At 44.5% G+C, this 19579-nt stretch overlaps 1 protein-coding gene across 1 annotated transcript; it reads left to right on the forward strand.

Moving 5' to 3' along the window:
• The first annotated feature begins 3400 nt into the window (after nt 1-3400).
• On the forward strand, nt 3401-11523 carry MED10 (mediator complex subunit 10). Its single transcript, XM_081088782.1, has 4 exons — nt 3401-4634; nt 5802-5885; nt 8847-8949; nt 10681-11523. The coding sequence occupies exons 1-4, from the start codon at nt 4513-4515 to the stop codon at nt 10777-10779; spliced, it is 408 nt and encodes a 135-aa protein (XP_080944908.1). The 5' UTR covers nt 3401-4512; the 3' UTR covers nt 10780-11523.
• The last annotated feature ends 8056 nt before the right edge of the window (nt 11524-19579 follow it).

Consider the following 19579-nt stretch of genomic DNA (forward strand, 5'->3'; position numbering starts at 1 on the left):
GGTAAATCTAATTTATTTGAACATTCATGTGTCAGTGTGGCTCTTGGGGAAAAAACAATATCAGCATCCTCTACCAGCTAGAATTATTCTGCCTCCCAATTGTCTATTTAGGGAAATTTTTTGGCCCATAGCTGACCATCCATGGTGCAAATTATAGTAGCTTTCTCTTAGGGTTATGAAGAATAAATAAGAAAATCTATATAAATTGCTATTGTCATCAGTATGATCATGATCATGATCATGATCATCATCATCATCACTATCATTAAAACAACAGAGTTACACATCTTCCCTCTGCTAGAATGGCTAATGTGCTGAAAATCCACAAAGTGTAAAGCAGAAACCAGCTGTTTTGCCCTCTTGGCAGGATAGCTGCATTAAAAAAAAATTAAGCTGAATCTAGTTCTCAGAATAAATTAGAATGAATGGCAAAAAGATGCTCCAAATGGCATCACAAAGGGCCATGAGTGCTGATGGAGCAGCAATAATGTGAATGAAAACACACACACCACCCAAAACCAGCCTCCAGATTCCAAGGTCACAAAGATTTAGCAGTAAGGAAATTTCCCAGAGGCAGATCATGTTGACAGAGGGAAAACAAGGCAGCCAGCTCTACAGTCAGCGGAGCTCAGAGGGCTTTCTGCATGCAGCATCCTACCAGGTACACCTGACTTGCTGGAATTTTTCAGCCTAATTTCATTTACATTTGGAGCCTGGGGTGTTAAAATTTTAAAATGGTTCTTGCAAACAAAGCAACAGTATTTAGGATGTTAAGGGAAAACAGTCACTACTTAGATGTTTGAGGAGGCAAAGGGTGAATTTCAAATGTAGATTTCAGTGGCTTTTGAATGCCTTTTGTTTCAGTAGAGAATAGTCAATGGAGCAATAATTTTGGACAACTGTGAGATAAGTGCTTTAGAAATGCTTTTAAAGTCTTGTGTATTCAGTGGATCTCAATGGCTCCATTTGGGATGGTTTCAAAAGTCAGACTTTAAAACCTCAATTTCTGTTCTCTCTCTAGCCAATGCAAATAAGAGGCAAGGGGAAGTAGAAAGTTTATAGAAACGAAAATTGGAGCTGAAATGTAGGTACTGATACCATAATTGCACTCATTATGACCTGACACTAATATTGAATATCGCAGTCACAATGTAGAGCTGGGGCTAGTGTTTCTGAACAGAAGAGGAAGGTTGAATTGTGTCCTGGAAAAAAGATATGTTGGAATCCTAACTCCCAGTACCTCAGAATGTGACCTTTTTTGGAAATAGGGTCTTTGTAGATATGATCGAGTTAAAATCAGATCATCAGGGCGGGCTCTAATCCAAAATGACTGGGGAAAAGGGAAAAATTCTGAGACAGACAGGTGGGGAGAAGGCCATGAGGGCATGCAGGCAGAGATCAGGGTGATGCTTTCACAAGCCAAGGAACCCCGAAGATTGCCATCAAACCCCCAGAAGCCAAGGGAGAGGCCTGGAACAGATTCTGCCATAGTCTTAGAAGGAACCAACCCTGCCAACACCTTGAACTCAGAGTTTTGGCCTCCAGACATGTGAGAGAATACATTTCTGTTGGTTAAGGCCACCTGGTCTGTGATATTTCTTGCAGCAGCCCCAGGGAATTAATACAAGGGTAGCATACCAGACCAGGATGACTGTTATTAGGCAAGCAAAAGCAGCAGTGCAGATATCTCCACTTCTGTCAGAAACTGGCCCTTGCAGGCGATACAGGCAAGTACAGGAGTAGAGAGAAACAACTCAGTAAATGCTGAAACAACAAACAAAAAACATAGGAAAGGGGCACCGCAGATGAGCCATCAGTCAAAACTGCAGAAGAAAAGAAACACTCGTGCACTGCTGGTGGGAATGCAGACTGGTGCAGCCACTATGGAAGACAGTATGGAGTTTCCTCAAAAAACTAAAAATGGAACTCCCATTTGACCCAGTGATCCCACTTCTAGGAATATATCCCAAGAAAACAGAAACACCAATCAGAAAGGATATATGCACCCCTATGTTCATAGCAGCACAATTCACCATAGCTAAGATCTGGAAACAGCCTAAGTGCCCATCAGTAGATGAATGGATTAGAAAACTGTGGTACATCTACACGATGGAATACTATGCTGCTGTAAAAAAGAAGGAATTCTTACCATTTGCAACAGCATGGATGGAACTGGAGAGCATTATGCTAAGTGAAATAAGCCAGTCAATGAAGGAAAAATACCACATGATCCCACTCATTTATGGATAATAAAGACCATTATAAACTTATGAACAAAAATAGATACAGAGGCAGAGCAGCCTCGAACAGACTGTCAAACTATAGTGGGAAGGCCGTGGAGGGTTGCGGGGCAGGAGTGGGGGATAAGAGATCAACCAAAGGACTTGTATGCATGCATATAAGCATAACCAATGGACATAAGACACTGGGGGGTAGGGGAGGCCAGGGGATTGTCAAGGGCTGGGAAAAAAGGAGACATATGTAATACACTTTGTAATACTTTAAGCAATAAAACAATTTAAAAAAAAAACTGCAGAAGAACCCATTTCTCTTAATTATTTGGAAAGCAAGTTGCTGCCAGGTTCTATCCCCACATACAAGAATAACTTCCCGAGGAGTTACATTCATAGTGGAAAAGTAGGCGTTGGGTTTCTTTTTGCTTCTTCCTTTGTCTTCTTTTCCTGTAGCCTTTAAATAATAAAAAATCATTTATTGAGCTAGTTGGCATATACTTGGGACTCTGAGGGATATTTAAGTTTAGATTCCTGTCCTCAAAATGTCTAAAATATAATGGGGAAGCTTAGGTATGAAAAATAAATTTTAATGACAATTCAGGAGATTCAATGTCAAAATAAGGGCAGACAATAGCAAGGACATAAAGAATAGCCACGTGCTACTTACTTCCATGACTATCTCTAAGCTGACTGGAACTCCAGTGTAAAGTAATATTGAATAGTTGGGGTGACAGTTTCATCATTAAGTCTGCTGCCTTCTGCAAGAATTTACTACTTATCCTTTATTAGATTCAGGACATTTCTTTCTATTCTTAATTTTCTCAGAGGTTTCTTTTTTTAATTAATCATGAATTTAGGTTGCATTTTATCAAATGTCTACTTTTTAAATCTACCGGGGGTATTTTTCTTCCAAACTCTTTCATGGACTTAGTTATAGAAAAGATTTGAAGATGTTTAACCATTTGTGCAGTCCTAGAAAAGGCCGGTAGATCATTGTTATTCTTTGCAATATGAAGTGTGACAGGTTGTATTATCTGAAAATGGCTTCAATAAGATTTTCCATGTTACTTGTTCTTCCAACAATGTGATTTGCTTCTTCCATGTACAGGTTGGGTTTAGGTTCCCTCTCCGGAAATCTAAATGTGCCAAGGCTCTGGTAGAAGTGACATGATGGGACTTCTAAGGCTAGGCCTTAAAAGGCAGTACAGCTTCTGCCTGCTTCTCTTGAGCTATGTGCTTCTGGAATCCAGCCACGATGAGGTGAGAAACCCCCAAAAGCCTGCAGAGAGATTAACATGGAGGAGGACCCTGGTCTTTCATCTACAGGTCAGCTGAGCTCCCAGCTGGCATCCACTATCAACATGGCAGCCAAGTGAGCCAGCCACCTTGAAAGCAGAACCTCTAGCCCCAGTGAGGCCACCTCCACTGAAGTGACAAGGAGCTGTGAATGCCATGCACAGCCCACATTACAGATTTGGGAGCAAATAGGAGGATGGTGGTTGTTTTAAGCCACTAAGTTGTAGGGAGGTTTGCTATGTAACAATAGGTACCTGACACATGATAGTTGATTCAATTTGCTTATGTTTTATTTAGGATTTTTTCCCACCCACTCTCAGAAGGAAGGTTGGACTGTATTTTCTTTACTTCCTTCTCCCCATCTTGTTATCTGATTTTTCCTATCAAAGTTATACAACCCTTTAAAAATGAGCCGGGATGTGTTTGTCTGTTTAGACAGTCTAATGCAAGAAGCTGTCAGAGATTGATGCCTTTCATTTCTTTAAAAGAGAATTTGCCCACTGACCAGTTTATTGAAAGGTTAGGGTCTATTCTGACTTCCTAGTATTTCTTGTTAATTTTTGGTAGTTTCCTAGAAACTTTTCCATATCTTCCAAACTTTCAAAATAACCTCAGGTAACTGTCAGGTCTCATTTTCCTGATTTCCTGACGTGAACAGAGGCTCAGGGACAAGGGAACTTGTTCAGGGCCAGGGGAAGTAGAGCGGGGTCTTGCGCTCCTCACCGCAGACCCTTTGTGGCCCTTGCAGCCCGCTGGGGAGTCCTGATGACTGACACCTGGTTGTCCGCTCACCGGTGCCACTTAGGGCTTCTGGGGCGGGGCCTAGATAAAGCCCGCCCCTCCGCCCCCGAGGCGCTCCGGGATCCAGATCCAGCCCCCTCCTCCCGCCCCTAGAGGAAACGGAAGTGGCGGTGGGCTCGGGCGGAAGCAGGAAGCGGCGGAGCAGGACGACGCGAGTGGTGTTGCGGCGGACCGTGGGGCCATGGCGGAGAAGTTCGACCACCTGGAGGAGCATCTGGAGAAGTTCGTGGAGAACATCCGGCAGCTCGGCATCATCGTCAGCGACTTCCAGCCCAGCAGCCAGGCCGGGCTCAACCAGAAACTGTAAGTGGCGGCCCGAGTCCGCCGGCGTTTCCCGGGGCCGGCCGGGCGGCGTCCGCTCGGGGAGCCGGAATTGGGGTCGGGGATGGGGAACCGGGATCCGAGAGCCGGGAGCGGGGGGCGGAGAGCGAGGGCCGGCGGAGAGCCTCGTCCTCGCTCTCTGTTTCCTCTGGGCCTGGTCCCTCCCGGACTCCCCCCGCTCCAGGCTGTGCGCTAGGGCGGGCCGCAGCTGCCGCCGGTTGCCCGCCCGCCTCCTCCCCGCTTGGCCTCGCTGGGACCTGGAGGGCCCATGCGGAGACGTTTTCGTGTCGGACAATACAGTGTCTGTACTGGGGCCACATGCGAGGGAGCCACGCTTCATTATCTCAGCCTCTCCCTGCGCACTTGTGACTCCCAGGGTTTCCTCCTGGACTCTGGGGACTTCGGAGCCTGCCTCTCTCCAGAGGGGAGGCGGGCTTCGCTGGGCGTGCTCTGACACCACCTGCTGCAGAGGCCTGCCTGTGGAGGAATTGAAGGCGGGGTGGGGGTGGGGGCGTGAGAAAGGCCGAAGACCGTTTATTAAGTAATATTTTTTGGCAACAGCGTTGTGCTGGCCATAGCGTTAGGCCCTGGGATGGACCGAGGCAAACACGCGAAGAGAATGCTCTGGAGAAGAGCTCCCAGCGTTACAGGGAGGATAGGCATACAGCCATGATTGCAACCCTGTGTTACATGCCCAGTGCTGTGGGACTAGCCCCGTGACAGTGACGTAGGAGGGCTCCCCACCAGGGGAACTAAAATTCAACCAGGTCGTGATGGCATTCCTCCCCCCAGACCTGGAGGATGGGTTCCTAAGCTGGAGTCCACTACCTCACGTGTTATCTGAAACCCACACACAAAATCGCATGCACATCACGGTAATTGTTTTTGAGAGAAGGTTCATGTTTTTCATTAGATTCTCTAGGGGATTGGTTCCTGCCCCCCAGTATTGGCAATTGCTAGTTTAGGAAGCAAATCAACAAAGATCTGAGGATAGTCTGTAATTCCAAATCCTTCCTTGGAATTCTGTAGGTAACCAAAAAGTTACGAGCTGCGTGTAACCCCTGCATGTGGAAGGAGCACTTTTGTGGGTGGTGCCCATGGTGTCATGGAGAGCTAACCAAATGCCCCCATTTTTGCCTTTTCCCCCAGGAATTTTATTGTGACCGGCTTACAGGATATTGATAAGTGCAGACAGCAGCTTCATGATATTACTGTACCTTTAGAAGTTTTTGAGTAAGTACCATTTCTGATATTCATTCAAGTATAATTCTTGTTTAATTGTAGTGTAATGACTGCTTCGGTCACCGGTGTTTTAGTGCCTGTTGCTATGTTGTAGGCACAGCCTAGGTGCCTGGAGATATGCCAGTGAAGAAAATAGGCAAATACACCTGCCCACATGGAGTTTCCTGTTCTGATGGGATTAGCAATTTAAAAATCTCAATATTGCCCTAACTGGTTTGGCTCAGTGGATAGAGCATCGGCCTTTGGACTCAAGGGTTCCAGGTTCGATTCCGGTCAAGGGCATGTACTTTGGTTGCGGGCACATCCCCAGTGGGGAGTGTGTAGGAGGCAGCTGATTGATGTGTCTCTCTCATTGATGTTTCTAACTCTCCATCCCTCTCCCTTCCTCTCTGTCAAAAATCAATAAAATATATTTTTAAAAAAATAAAAAATTACAAATCTCAATATTGTTGAAAAAGAGTTACTTGTGAATAGAGGCGTATGAAATAGGAAAAACATCATAGACCCTCAAAGTTTTGCTTAGCTAGGTCAGCCATATAACTTTCCTTTTTAACTTAAAAAAAAAAAAGAGAGAAAAAAAAGTAGAAAGTCTTAAGTGGGTTGTATATTTAAAAAATTATAGCCAGAAACAACCTGAAAAGTAATCTGGTCTAGTATCTCTGATACTGCCCTGGGACTGCCACTTCTGGGAGGTGGATATATATATATATCTACACACACACACACACACACACACACACACACACACACTCTGTTGAAAAAAAAGTTTCTTAGGCCAAGTAAGTTTGGGAAGGCAGTTCACGGTTTTCTACAGGAGTTTATATGTGCCTACCACAGTCATGGCCCAGAGAATGCATCCAGGAAATAAACTTCTTACTTTTTTTAATCCAAGCTTTATCACACTGGTTTGGTTATCACACCCCTGATTTCACTGGTGAAGGAACTGATAAGTAACTACAGTGGCTATTTACTAGTCAGTGTCAGAGTTAAGAGTAAAATCCTGGACTTGTCCTTCCTCCGCCAGTGCTGTTTTCCTGACAGCCTCTTCCTCCTGAAACTGGCTCTGATCTACAGAAGCATGCTAGCCCTTTTTGTGGTATAACTGCAAATGTAAACCACCAATTTCCTTGAACAATAAAGGAAGAGCTGTTGTTATTTTACATCCCCAGAAGTTAGAGACTCAGCAGCTGTCCACAAAGATAGGACACTCAGGCTGCAGTTTTCACAGGCTTGGCTCCGTCCTTGCCTTTTGGCCATGGTGTCATGTTTTCTCAGCCCCACTGAGTTCTCTGGCTTCAGGTGGGTGAAGGTCATGTACATGTGTTAAGCTCTGGACTCTTGGTGGTGATGCCGGCTTGTGAAGTGTGGGAAGGTGGAGGCTACTTTGCCTTCCTCATTAGTGCTCTTTTGGTCATGACTGTGCAGGATGTGTGTATTGACAGATGCCAGTAGCTACTTGAGTCATTAAAGAGGGACAAATGAGAGCAAGGTGATGGGGAGAGGTTGCTAAAGGACAGGGGGAGTGGGGCCTCAGCCAGCTAAGCCCCAGTCCCAGCCCCAGCCGGTGGGCAGAGGGGCGGGGGAGACTCACTTGGGGTATTGGGAATGGGTGGCCTCTGGCCTCTAATAAGCAGTGATGCAAACTGTTAGTCATTTTTGCATGAAGAAGAAGGAGTTTCCAGGCTCACGGTGGCCTTCACATACTTGGCAGACACATTGTGTCTGTAACAAAGATAAAGATGTAAGTCTGGGCCCTTCTGTCCAGCGCTTCCTGACCTCACAGGGTGGTGTGTTGGCAGAAGTGGGGCCCAATCTGAATAATATTGCTGTTGAATGGTTGTCTGTTTAGGACACTTGAATCTGTAAGGTTTTTTTTCTCTGGAAATGGATGGATTTTGTTTAGAGTTAACCATAATTCTGCTTCCTTCATTCCATCATTTCAAAAAACATTGCAATACAATGGAATTTCTAGAACTTGTGATTTGTTAATTTTTGCTGTCTGCCATGATTAGAGTCCAGTTTTTATGCCATTAACAGAAACTTAACAGTGCCTTTGATCTGAAGCGATTTTTTTTTTAACTGAAGCATTAAAATACATAAATCGGACTTGGCAATGTGGTGGTGGTAATTTTTGTTTCTTTGTAATGAATAACTCGATTTAATTGAGTGATATGAAGGTCTTCAGGGTACAGAAGTAGGCAGGTGGCGTACAGCTGATAAAATATACATATTTGTCTAGGCAGTATGCTTAGTGAAATCTTTGGGATCATGAATACATTTTGGAGACAAGTGTTGAAAATTTCAGGAAACAGTTTTATACTGTTAAATTATTGGAGAGAATCCCTCTCTCTGTTAGATTCAAGTTACTGAGGTTATTTAATAGAACTGAAAGAGTGGAACAGTTTTTAAAGTAATCTTGGGGTGAGCAGGGCCCGGCTATCCACTTGCAGCTCTCCCCCCTTCTTCTTCCAGCAGCCCAAGCTCCCTCCACAGAGGATCCCCAAGGGGACGGGGACCTGGAGAGTAGGCTGTATCTTGGAGGGCTCTCCCTGGCTCCCCCATGTTGCTGGTCCTGAAGCCCTGGCCCACTTTTAGTTCTCTCTCATCAGGAGCTTCCTAACCTCGCAGGTTGTGAGGATCAGATGGTAATGGCTACGAAGCCTTTGGGAGGCATGGATGCTGCACATGGGAAGTGGTGTGGCTGTGGAGCTTGCCAGGTTATTAAGTGATCATTACTTGATTTTATGAATTGTTCATGTTATTACAAGTGATATGAGAGCACATCATCTATCCTTGTATAAGTGAAGGAATCCTAACGTACCTGGTTCCCGGACACCGTTTCTTCTGAACAGGCCGTGTGAAGTTATAGACAACTAATTTTTTTTTCCCCATAAGAAAACTGAGAATAGATATCAGCCAAGAGAGTGTTAATTCCATGTTTCCTGTTTCCAGATATATAGATCAAGGTCGAAACCCACAACTCTACACCAAAGAGTGCCTGGAAAGAGCTCTGGCGAAAAATGAACAAGTTAAAGGGAAGATTGATACGATGAAGGTAAGGCTCTTGTAAACAGAAAACGTCAGGACAGAAAGCCTTAAAAAGCAAATTTGGCTAATAGACTGTCGTTCTTTTCCATACTTGGTAAAACATCACCTGTTTTATTACATTACACAATTGAGATTTCTGAATTGTACGCCAGGTAGTAAACAAAGTTAAATATCAGTGATGCCTTCTGTTGGGCCTTTTCCGGTAATTGTGGTTCTTTGGTTTGGAGGAGTCTTGAATCCTCATTCTGTTTTTCTTCGTGGGTGCTGGTCTCCAGCTTCAGACTCCAGACTTAAACCATATCCCCTGTCACAGAGTTCTCCACAGAGAACCTGCTCTGTTTCTTTGCTGTGAGGAGGCATCTACAGCAGGAGATACGTTGTTTTTTCTTACTTAAAGTCACTCAAATATGGTCCCAAATTGGAGCCTGTGTGGTTTGTTTTTCCTCTCATTGGATGGTGCCATCCCTTTTCTGGTTTCCCGTTTCTGTTGGCCTCATACAGGGAGCCCTCTGCCTCTCCATCCCCATTCCTGATTCTGGCCCAGCCGCATTGTTTCCGTTTCTGTTGTGACCTCTTAGGGTCAGACAGTGTGAGGAGCAAGCAGAGAGACACTCAGGATGACAGTGACAGGCGTCACGGGTGAGGTCGCAGGGCTTCCAGTGTCCCCCCAGGGTATCTGTACTGATGATAGGCAGCGTGCCTGGAGGTGGCTTTGCTGTCACTGTTAGTGTGGCTTCATTTCTATTTTGTCAGCTTGGGACTGAGTTGCTGTTGAACTCAGTGTCACCCTTGGGGCATAGAACAGCGTTAATCAGTAGTGAGTCTTCGGACTGCTGTGTGAGTGAGTTGCATCGTCAAGCCGAAATCTCCTCTATATGGACAGGGTGTGGTCCAGATGTGTTCTGCTAGGTCCCACCACGCTTCTGTGGGTGACGCAGAGGTTTCCTGTTGGTGGTACTGCGCGGGGACTGTGTGATTTATCTTCAGTTTGCCTCTGTTGTCGCTTGGCCTCATTCTGTCTGAGACCTGTGAATGTCACTGTGCCGTTCCACGGCCTGCCTTTGCGCAGTGCGTGTTTATTATCCTGTTGGAGTGCAGTCTCCTTTGAGAGTATTCTTACTTGTGTATTACATCTTTGTTTATATCCATACAGCTTCTTCTTAGTGTAGCTTATAAGAAAGATTTTGAGGTGCTGATAGGTACTTTGCTGCCTTTAAGACTGGCGTACAACGAATATTAAGCCGATAAGGGTCAGGAAACCATGGCATTTGGTGTAGACAGGTTTCCAGGTGCTCTGAAAGCTTTGATTGAGCTATTTGCACACAGTGTGTATGATGTGGTTCAAATCATTAATTGCTTAATTAAGTATTATTTGAAGATTCCTGTTACGTGTGCTGTGTGCAAAAATCATTTCAACCTGTGTGGCTGGCTCCCTATAGGTTGGCCTGCTTTCATTTTGAAGCAGGAGGGAAGAAGTTGTATTTGAAAGGTGAATTTCTCTTTCAGGTAGTTCTTAATGTACCTGTAACATAGTTGCAAGTGTTTTTTGCAGCTGGTTCACCAAGTATTGCATCCGTGGGCATCCGTGGGCAATGAGCAGGCAGCACTGGAACATGGGTTTGCGTGAGGGCAAAGCAGATTCTGTTCGTTCAGAGGGCTCTAGGGGTGGGGGTAGTCTTTAACTTGGGTGATGGGTCACAAACAAAGCTGTTTTGACAGTGTACATTTTTCTTCTTAGAAATTTAAAAGCCTGTTGATTCAAGAGCTTTCTAAAGTCTTTCCAGAAGATATGGCTAAGTACCGAAGCATCCGAGGGGAGGACCATCCCCCGTCATAACTTTCTCTTCGAACATCTAGTCCTGTGTGAATCACCATAACCTTCAGGCAGCTTGTGACTGAGCGGCCTCAGAGACAGGAGGCCTAGAGGACTTTGTAGAGCTGTGCTGCCAGCAGCCCCCTCTTTGCAGAGGGCTGGTGAGCGCACATTTTTGAGCGCAATGCATTTGATCCTGTATGGCAGAATTATCTTGGAAATATTAAATAACGGTAGGTAAAGTAAAGGGTTTAAAAATATTACCTAAGACTTTTCTGTTTGTGTACTTCTTTTTCATTTTATTACGATGTCAAAGAAAGCTAAAACAATCAAAAAAAAGGTTTAATATGAGAAATACTGGAATTGGTTTTGTATTTTATATTTTCAAGTATAATGCATAAAGAATGTGTTTAATGTGACTGTTTACGTGGATTTCAGTTAGACATAAGCATATAATAAAGTCTTTTAAGTACTTATATGACTTACACCATGTAATTATTTTATAACATTTTTACAGTATAGTGCAGTGCATCTTGTAAACAGTTATTACTTCCCTAAAGTGTGAATATTATTCATAAAATTTGTTCTTCTGGAAGTGGATCATGGGATTTACTCTTGTTCAAGGTTGCCATACTCATTTTCTAGTGCCCTTAAGCTCTGAAATAACGAGGTATTAGTTTCAAAGGCAAATGTTCATCTATGGGGAACATCAGTAATGTCCCTGGGTAGTTTATTATGTTATTATCAAATAAAAAATATGTGAATGGCTTGTTGAAGTATTGTAGTCAATGACGACCCAGATGCTGACTACTGCTGTTGTCACATGGTAACCCTGAATAACCAGATAGCCTGCTCTGTTGCCACTCACCTGGACAGAAGTAACCTTTCCGTCCAAGTGACAGGTACCATTGATCCAAGGAGTGACACGGTATACAATGCTTGATCCTTTAAAGACCCAGTGATGTTAGGGGGCAGCTGTCCTTTTTAAGAAATCCACAAACCCAAGAAGTTACAAAGGAAAAAATGAATACATTTGGCTATATAAATGTTAAAAAACACCCCAAACTAACACGGGGCAAAAACATGAAGTTAAAAAAACAAAATAAACTTCAAAGACAAAATGCTAAGGAAAAATGTGACTATGTATGACAAAGGGCTAAATATCGATTGTATATAAAGCTCTTACACTAATAATAAGATAAACTTATAGAAGAATAGGCAGATGTTCATTGTTACATTGTTTATAATAGGAAAAAAAGGAGAAGGAAAAGCAGTAAGTTGAATGTCCATAAACAGTAGCTAGATTAAATTATGGTTTATCCATTTGATGGAGTACTACACAGTGATTAAAAGAATGAAAGAATAAAGAATATATACAATGATGAGAGATTGCCAATATATATTGTTATTAAAAAACAAGTTTGTTCAACAAGCATTAATTTAGAGTCTACCTACGGTAATCTAAGCTATATGCAAATTGGAGTGTTTCTCCAAGGTGAACTGCCCACTGGTGGGACCACTGGGGAGCTTATTAAAAATGCTGATTCTAGGCCCCACTCCTCCAGGGCTGCTGCACTCGAGTCCTTTCCTCCCTTGACTTCTAACCAACATACTCTGCCTGTGAATTCAGTGTTGGGTTTCTCAGGTTCTCTTTCATTGTACACCTTCTCCCTTGGCAAGTTCATCCATCTCATGGCTCCAGTTACACTCTGTGCCAAGATCCCCAGGTTTGTATACATCCCTGCTAAGGGAGTCCTACACATCCTTAACCCAACTTTCTGTTCCTCTCCCCTTGGCTGTCTTCCAGGTGCTTCCAGCTCAGTGTCCCTAAAGCTGGACTCAGCATCTTTCCCACCCAAACATCTCCTTGGTGTCTCCCTCTCAGAAAGTTGCCCTGCCTTGTGTCCAGGTCCATCATTCTTGCCTCCTTTTTCTCCCTCACCACTTCTGCCTTTGTATGGAGGTGTCACTAAGTCTCCTAAATGCCCCATTTCCTTGTTATTTTTACTCCAGTGATGCTAGTATTTAGTTTTCCCAACATAGCACTCCCCTTCCTTCGTGCTTCATCTCCCTACCTGGCTACTTCACTCATATTCCAGGTTGCTGTGTAAAAGCACCTGCATTAGCTCACCTTCTCTGAGACCTCGGAGCAGAGCTGGTCTATTCGTTAATCTTTCCTTTGACACAGTATCAGAGGCACTGAAAGTTACAGCAGAAACTGTGATCTCCCTAAGAGCCTGGATCATGCCAGCCTGACTCGTTCCTTTTCCCTAGGACAAGCATGTCAAACTCAAAGGCTAACATGGGCCAAATAAGGTTTAAGTTCATGTGGGCCGCCTAAAAACAAAAGCTTCAATTTTCATAAAAACATAGGTTTATTTCGATAGAGACATGCGGGATACAAAGGGCTGAAATAAATGAGTAATCGTTAACATAAAATAATAGAACATTTTAATAAAAATATTTTTTCTTGAACATTAACTTACCAGACATTGAATAACTGCACAAATTAATAAGCGTAATGCAAATAAACCTATTTTTCTTGTTCTCTGAAAGCGAAATACTTCCTGTTCCACACACCAAACAAGTTAGTCCAAGATTAATGACATGGCAAACGGCTGCTAAAATATTCGCTGCTAGTATTAGTGGAGAGAAATGGTGCGCCTGCTTGTAAGGCATGCAAGGGAAATTAATGCAATATGATTATAGTAATCAGTCATTAGAAAACTTTGTAGTTCGTTATTAATAACTAGAGGCCTGGTGCATGAAATTCGTGCACTCGGGTCCCTCAGCCCAGCCTGCTCCCTCTCGCAGTCTGGAAGCCCTTGGGGGCTGGCAGTCGGGACATCCTTAGCGCTGCTGCAGAGGCAGGAGAGGCTCCTGCCACCACTGCTGCACATGCCAGCCGTGAGCCCGGCTTCTGGCTGAGCAGCACTCCTCCTGTGGGAGTGCACTGACCACCAGGGGACAGCTCCTGCGTTGAGCATTTGTCCCCTGGTTGTCAGTGTGTGTCATGGCAACAGATTGTTCTGCTGTTCAGTTGATTTGCATATTAACCTTTTATTATATAGGATTATGTGTAACGGGATACTGTAAACATTAAGTTATGAAATTTTTATTCAATGTTTCTTACGTACTATTAAATTGGCTGGGCCACAAAAATATTCATTGTGGGCCGCGAGTTTGACATGCTTGCTCTGGGACTTAACAATGTGCCTGATACAAACCAGTCAGTCTAGGTATTTGGGGAATCATGCATGGATCCAGCAGTGGCCAAGTGAAACTGCACAAAGCAGTTGTGTGACAGAGCGGAAGTGAAGTGTCACAATTGCATTAGACTCTGGAAAGGACTGTTCTATTCCCACAGGAGGAAAGTTCTGGGTGTTGCCCAGACCATACATCTACACTATGACATAACAGGGAGCGGAGCTCATGATGTGAAGAAAATGGCTAGACTCCATCAAAAGCAGCTCTGGTGGCTGGCTGAGGACTCTGTAGCTGAAACTGAATGGAGACGGTTTTTAAATGATCTTTCCGGACCACCATGTGTGTTTCTGCACAGAAAAAAAGACCTGGTTCACAATGGCTTCATATTCTCCTTCACTCCCTTCATCCTGGCCCATTTAGGATCTGTTGAGGACAGGCTGTTTGCAGGGACTTCTGGTCCATTAACTTTGCCTTTGCCCACCTGAGCTGCTGTCCCTGGATCAGCGACGTAGGTCTTTCTCAAGTTTGCCTCTTTTCTTTTTGGGACCCTCACACAGCCTTTGGCCAAATTTTGGTTGTTGACAAAAAGATCCAGATATGTGATAACTATTCCTATTATTATAGAAAGAATGTTGCTTGTCTTAAAGGGCATAGCCATATGTTTATTTGACTCTAAAATGACTTCGTATCCAATTTATTATAGTTTTTAAGAATCTATTGTAATACCATTTTTGTCCAGGGCTATACTAAATACAAATAACTTCATTACATAGCATTCATTATCATTGAATTGTTGCACCCCAACTTTAGATTTCATTGATTTTTTTTTAACATAAAAACTTTAATGCATGTACTTGCATTTCTTAGGTAAAAATGAAAAGTCAAATAGTTTTGTATTAAGGTGAAGGTGAAATCACTATAACAAGGAGACCAAAAATAAAGATAAAATAGAAGATTGTTTCTCTTACTTGCCGCCTGACTGGTCTCGGTCGGCGGGGCAGCTGTATTAAACAAGACCATTCATTGGCTGCCTTTTGGGAGCTGCCCTATGGAGAGGCCCACATGGCAAGAGACAGGTGCCTCTGGCCCAGAGCCCAGCCACTGCCCAGCAGTACATATCTGTGCCCCTTTTCCCAGTGGACACAGGCCATACGTTCAGAGTTTAAGACAGGACTTGTGAAAACCCAAATCTAGTGTGTGTGTCCATGAGAAAACGGCACCATTTGTCTTCCTTGTCCCATATGATTCTTTTTTTGCTTTTTGAAAGGAAGAAATGGAATTATACAAAAAGAAAAAAAAGACACAGGCCTCTGGCTCGGTGATAAGGAAGAAATGTGGGTGACAGTGAAAGTTATAAAGCTGAGAAAGCAGGAATCTTTGCAGACAGCCTTGACACACACACACTTCAGAAAATCCTCATTATTGCAAATGTGCACAGGGTGGGACTGGCTTCCATGCAGCAGGAAAACTCAGCAGTGCGGGAAAGGTGTGTGCTGCCCAGGCAGCTCCGACACAGGTAATAGCCACTGTGGGAGCTTCGGGAGCTCTGGGGCCGAGGTTCACGGAGGGGATCCCGGGCCCCGTGTGGGGCAGTGCTGGGTGTTGCTCATGTGGATGCTCTGGGAGAGGATATCTGACACATGCAGTGCACATCCTCGTCCTCGTTTGATATGAGCCTACGGAGGGGGATGTTTGTCTCTTCTGTTGAGCTGGTGAGTACAGGCTCCCTTGGGTAGCACATCATCCACAGGCTCTCACTAAGCATTTCTGTGAGAACCATTTTAAAAACAAACATTGAAAATGGCTCGCTTCATTTGGTAAACACACTGTGAACACACAGAAATGCGATGCACACATCCATTTAGTTTTAAAGCACCTCGGAGATACAGGAGCAGGCCAGTGCTGATTCGTGGCCATCGCTGGCTACAGTTACTTATATTACCCAGAGCCCGTGCTGCAGGTTCACGTTCCCACGTGCAGATTTTATGGCGTCCAAACAGACAACCATGTTTACTCGCTACCGTGCTTGGAACATTTTAGCTTTCAGTCAGTCAGTAAATAGTGACCAGTCAATAGGAGTCACTTCCTTTCATTAATTCTCTCTTAATTCTACCGAGTCCCATTGCTAGTCTTGGTTCCCAGAGCAGCTGTTTGGTTTTCTCGGCTGCTAACACATTGGCCCAGCGGGACACTTAGCACCGGTTGGAGGAGGGTGAGGAGGAAGATGGAGATGCTGTGATGTCCCCATGGTGGGCAACGACATGCTTGGTAAGACAGTGCTCAGGCCCTTTGTTATTTCCTTCTAAACTTTTCCTGCCAAGACATGGAATCAGACAGATTGGCCGCTCCTGTGATGTGGGCACAGACAAGTGGGGTCACAGGAGCAGTCTTTTTTGCCACTTTTATGGCAGAGCCATTAGGATAATGAGAGCTGAAGGGAGGCCAGGACTGCTCTGCAGCTGAACACACACAGGCTGCAAGAACAAGGGATGCGCTGACGGAATATTTATTTCTGACTTTATTTATAGCATCGTCTGGTGCAGAATCCAAAATCAGCAGAGCAGCAGATAGGTGGGCCCGCCCTCACAGGGTGCTCGGGCTGTCAGACTTGTCCCTTTGTTTTCTTTCATGTCCCAGTCCACGTCCAGCTCTGCACTGTATCAGTTTACCCGGGCTCCGTGGGGTTCTGTGACTGAGTTCCATTTCACAAGGCCTTTTACTGCCCAGTAATTAGGGGACTCAAGTGCGAGACAAGCAGGATTGCTGGAATCTTGCTTTCAGCAGGGCTTTTCCGACTTTTTATTTTTGTGAGTCCCCATTGGACTAGGATTTTTCACAAAGGTTCAGAAACATTTATTTTTGTTTTCACTAATTTTGAAGTTTCAAAGGCTTTTAGGAGTGAGCAATCTTATATAACATCAACAATTCTTTAAAAGTTATTTATTTATTTGATGATATTTTAAACATATATTTTATTGATTTTTAGAGAGAGGAAAAAGGAGAGGGAAGGAGAGAAAAACATCCATGTGAGAGCGAAGCATCAATTGGCTACCTCCTGTACACCCTCTACTGGATACCGAGACCCCAACCCAGGCACGTGCCCTGACCAGAAATGGAACTGGCAATCTTTTGGTGCAACTAACTGAGCTACCCCAACCAAGGCAATACTTTAAAATTTAAAAACAATTTTACATACTAGATCTCACTGGATAATTTAAAACGGAATAAATTGGATAACTGAAAATAATGTATATGTATATATGTGTATAATTTTATTACACTCATTTTATTACAGTTCTATTTTATTACAGTCATTATTGGCCTTTACCTACTGTTTTATGTAGGTCGACTTCAAATTAGGGAGGGTTCAACTAACAAGGAATTAAAGGGATAGAGGTTAGTTTTTCTCTTGTGACAAGCAGTTCCAAGTTGCCTGTCCAAAACAGCTGGAGCCCTCACAGGGTCTGCCTTTCTCCTCTGCCATTTTTAATAAGTGGCTTTGTCTTCACATCACAAGAAGCCTGCTGCACCTCCAGGCATCATCTCTGCATTCCACCGAGGGAGAACATAGAAGAGAAAGGCAAACGGTGATGAGCAAAAAGCCTTCTCCTGTGGAGGCATTGCCATTTTATCCTAGAAGGGCTCTCCCTCTCAGAGACTTTTGCCCACATGTCATTGATCACAATGGTATCTCATGGTCACGCCTAGTTGCAAGGGAGGTTAGGTGATCTAGGTCTTAGCTTTTACAACTTGTAGAGCCGAGGCAGGCAGGCGGGGAGGGGACTGGGAACGGGAGTTGTCAGGCAACCTTCAGGGCTGGCTCTGGCACATACAGAACAGAGAGAGACCTCGATCCCCACACACCGGGTGCTGATGTTGGTCCTTTTCTACAGAAACTTACTGGTAGGGGTAACTGAAAGCTTGAACTTTAAATTTTATATAAGTAAGTTTAGATCCCAGATGCAGTGTTATGAATTTTTTAAATTTTGTTATTTGGCAAATATATGGGGACTTTTATATTAGGAACCAAAGGTACAAGATACAAGGAAGGCTGTGTCACATTGCACCGTCTACAGAGTCTGGACTGAGAAGGACCAGGACGCGGGTCCTCCACAGGCTCACTCTGGGAATGCTGGGTAATAACATCGATGGTAAAGATGCTAGAGCAGCGTTGGGGTCCATGGCCATTTCTCCTTGCATTATGAGCTGCAGGTGAGTGACACCGTCCTGCCCCATGTCCACGCCAATGCCTCCCAGGCTGGATTCACCTCTGCCCCTGTCTGTCTGTCCCAAATCAGTGTCCAGATGCTGCAGCTGAGATGCACAAACTGTTAAAGAAGCCGGAAGGTGTCGGCCCTGGTCCCTGAGGTGGCCGGCCCCTGTGTGTAGAGCTGGAAGAACTTGGAAGCACAGTGGCTCTAAAACGCTTCCTGTGATGGGTGATGGGGGCCAGGGGTCTAGGAGGACAGTGGTTCTTGTTTTCCTGCCTTGGCGACAGTGCCAGTGTCTGTATCAGCAGCAGCAACCTCTTTAAAGCTTCGTCCCCAGTTTATTTTCCACTTCTCATCTTTTCTCCTTTATCTGTGATCATCTCTTTCGACCTTGCTATTCCTGGCGCCTTTGCCTTCCCGAGGCTGGGGAAGGTGATGGATGAATAGACGGTTCCAGAGTTTACGGGTCTCCCGCCTCCTCTTTCTATCTGTTTTCCCTCCACCTCCCTCCTCCCTCTCCCTCCCACTCTTCCCCTGAAAATGCCCTGAGCTCTGATCTGTGTCCTTCTCAGTCGCCCTCCCTCCCACAAAGGGGCTGAGTTTGAGATTGCTCAGGATGAAGAGGAGGTTGGTCCTGCCCTCTCTTTCACATGCTCTCCATTCACCTCCCCCCTCCCCCCCAGTCAAGCCCGCAGGGACCCTCATGCGTCCTTGACAGTGTATTGGGGGGAGATGCACATATTTTAAGGTGCCCTCTGGGTAGCCCGTTTGTGCTGTGGTGTTTATTAATTCTCGAGCGTGCGCAGGCTGCAGCATCTACGTCCCAAGGGGCTGCTAACACAGTTGTCCACTGATTTAATCAAAAGAAGCAGCTGGGGCTCTGGGAGAGGTTGAGTTATGAAATAAAGGCACAAAACAAAACACAGGATGGGCCTTTTATGTAAACTGTTGTCTGACGCCTTTAAGTTGGGGGTGCGAGTGAAAACCGAATGCTAGTCCTCAGATGTATATCATGCCCCACTGTGAAACTAATTGCATTGCAGGAGCAAATGAAGGCCATTATCATTACTATTATTAATAATCGTGTATTCGCTGTCTTCATTGTGCATTCAGAAATCTTACTCAGCTCAGAGCTCAGCAGCCTCCCCATATATATAACAGGGCTTAAACGGTATTGATTTGGATCAGTTTTTTATTGCATCTCTTGTTAGGCTGCAGTAGTCCTTTGTTTGTACAAATGTTATCTTATACGGCAAGCAAAACCAGATAGTACACTTACTACTGTTATTTCATATGCTGTTTTCCATGGTGTGAAATGCAAATGGTGCAGTGTGGATGGCACCTTCCAGACCCTAGCCTCCTTATTAACTATATACTAGTATATCCTTTCTTCTGGGCAAACCAGA

The sequence above is a fragment of the Myotis nattereri genome, assembly GCF_964212035.1.
Source record: "Myotis nattereri genome assembly, chromosome: 4".
In the NCBI taxonomy this organism is placed as follows: domain Eukaryota; kingdom Metazoa; phylum Chordata; class Mammalia; order Chiroptera; family Vespertilionidae; genus Myotis; species Myotis nattereri.

Excerpts from the sequence above, each read along its gene's own strand:
- MED10 (XM_081088782.1), top strand. The coding sequence starts at position 4,513 with ATGGCGGAGAAGTTCGACCACCTGGAGGAGCATCTGGAGAAGTTCGTG. Across the intron at positions 4,635-5,801 it reads GCCGGGCTCAACCAGAAACT|GAATTTTATTGTGACCGGCT; the intron begins GTAAGTGGCGGC and ends CTTTTCCCCCAG. Across the intron at positions 5,886-8,846 it reads GTACCTTTAGAAGTTTTTGA|ATATATAGATCAAGGTCGAA; the intron begins GTAAGTACCATT and ends TCCTGTTTCCAG.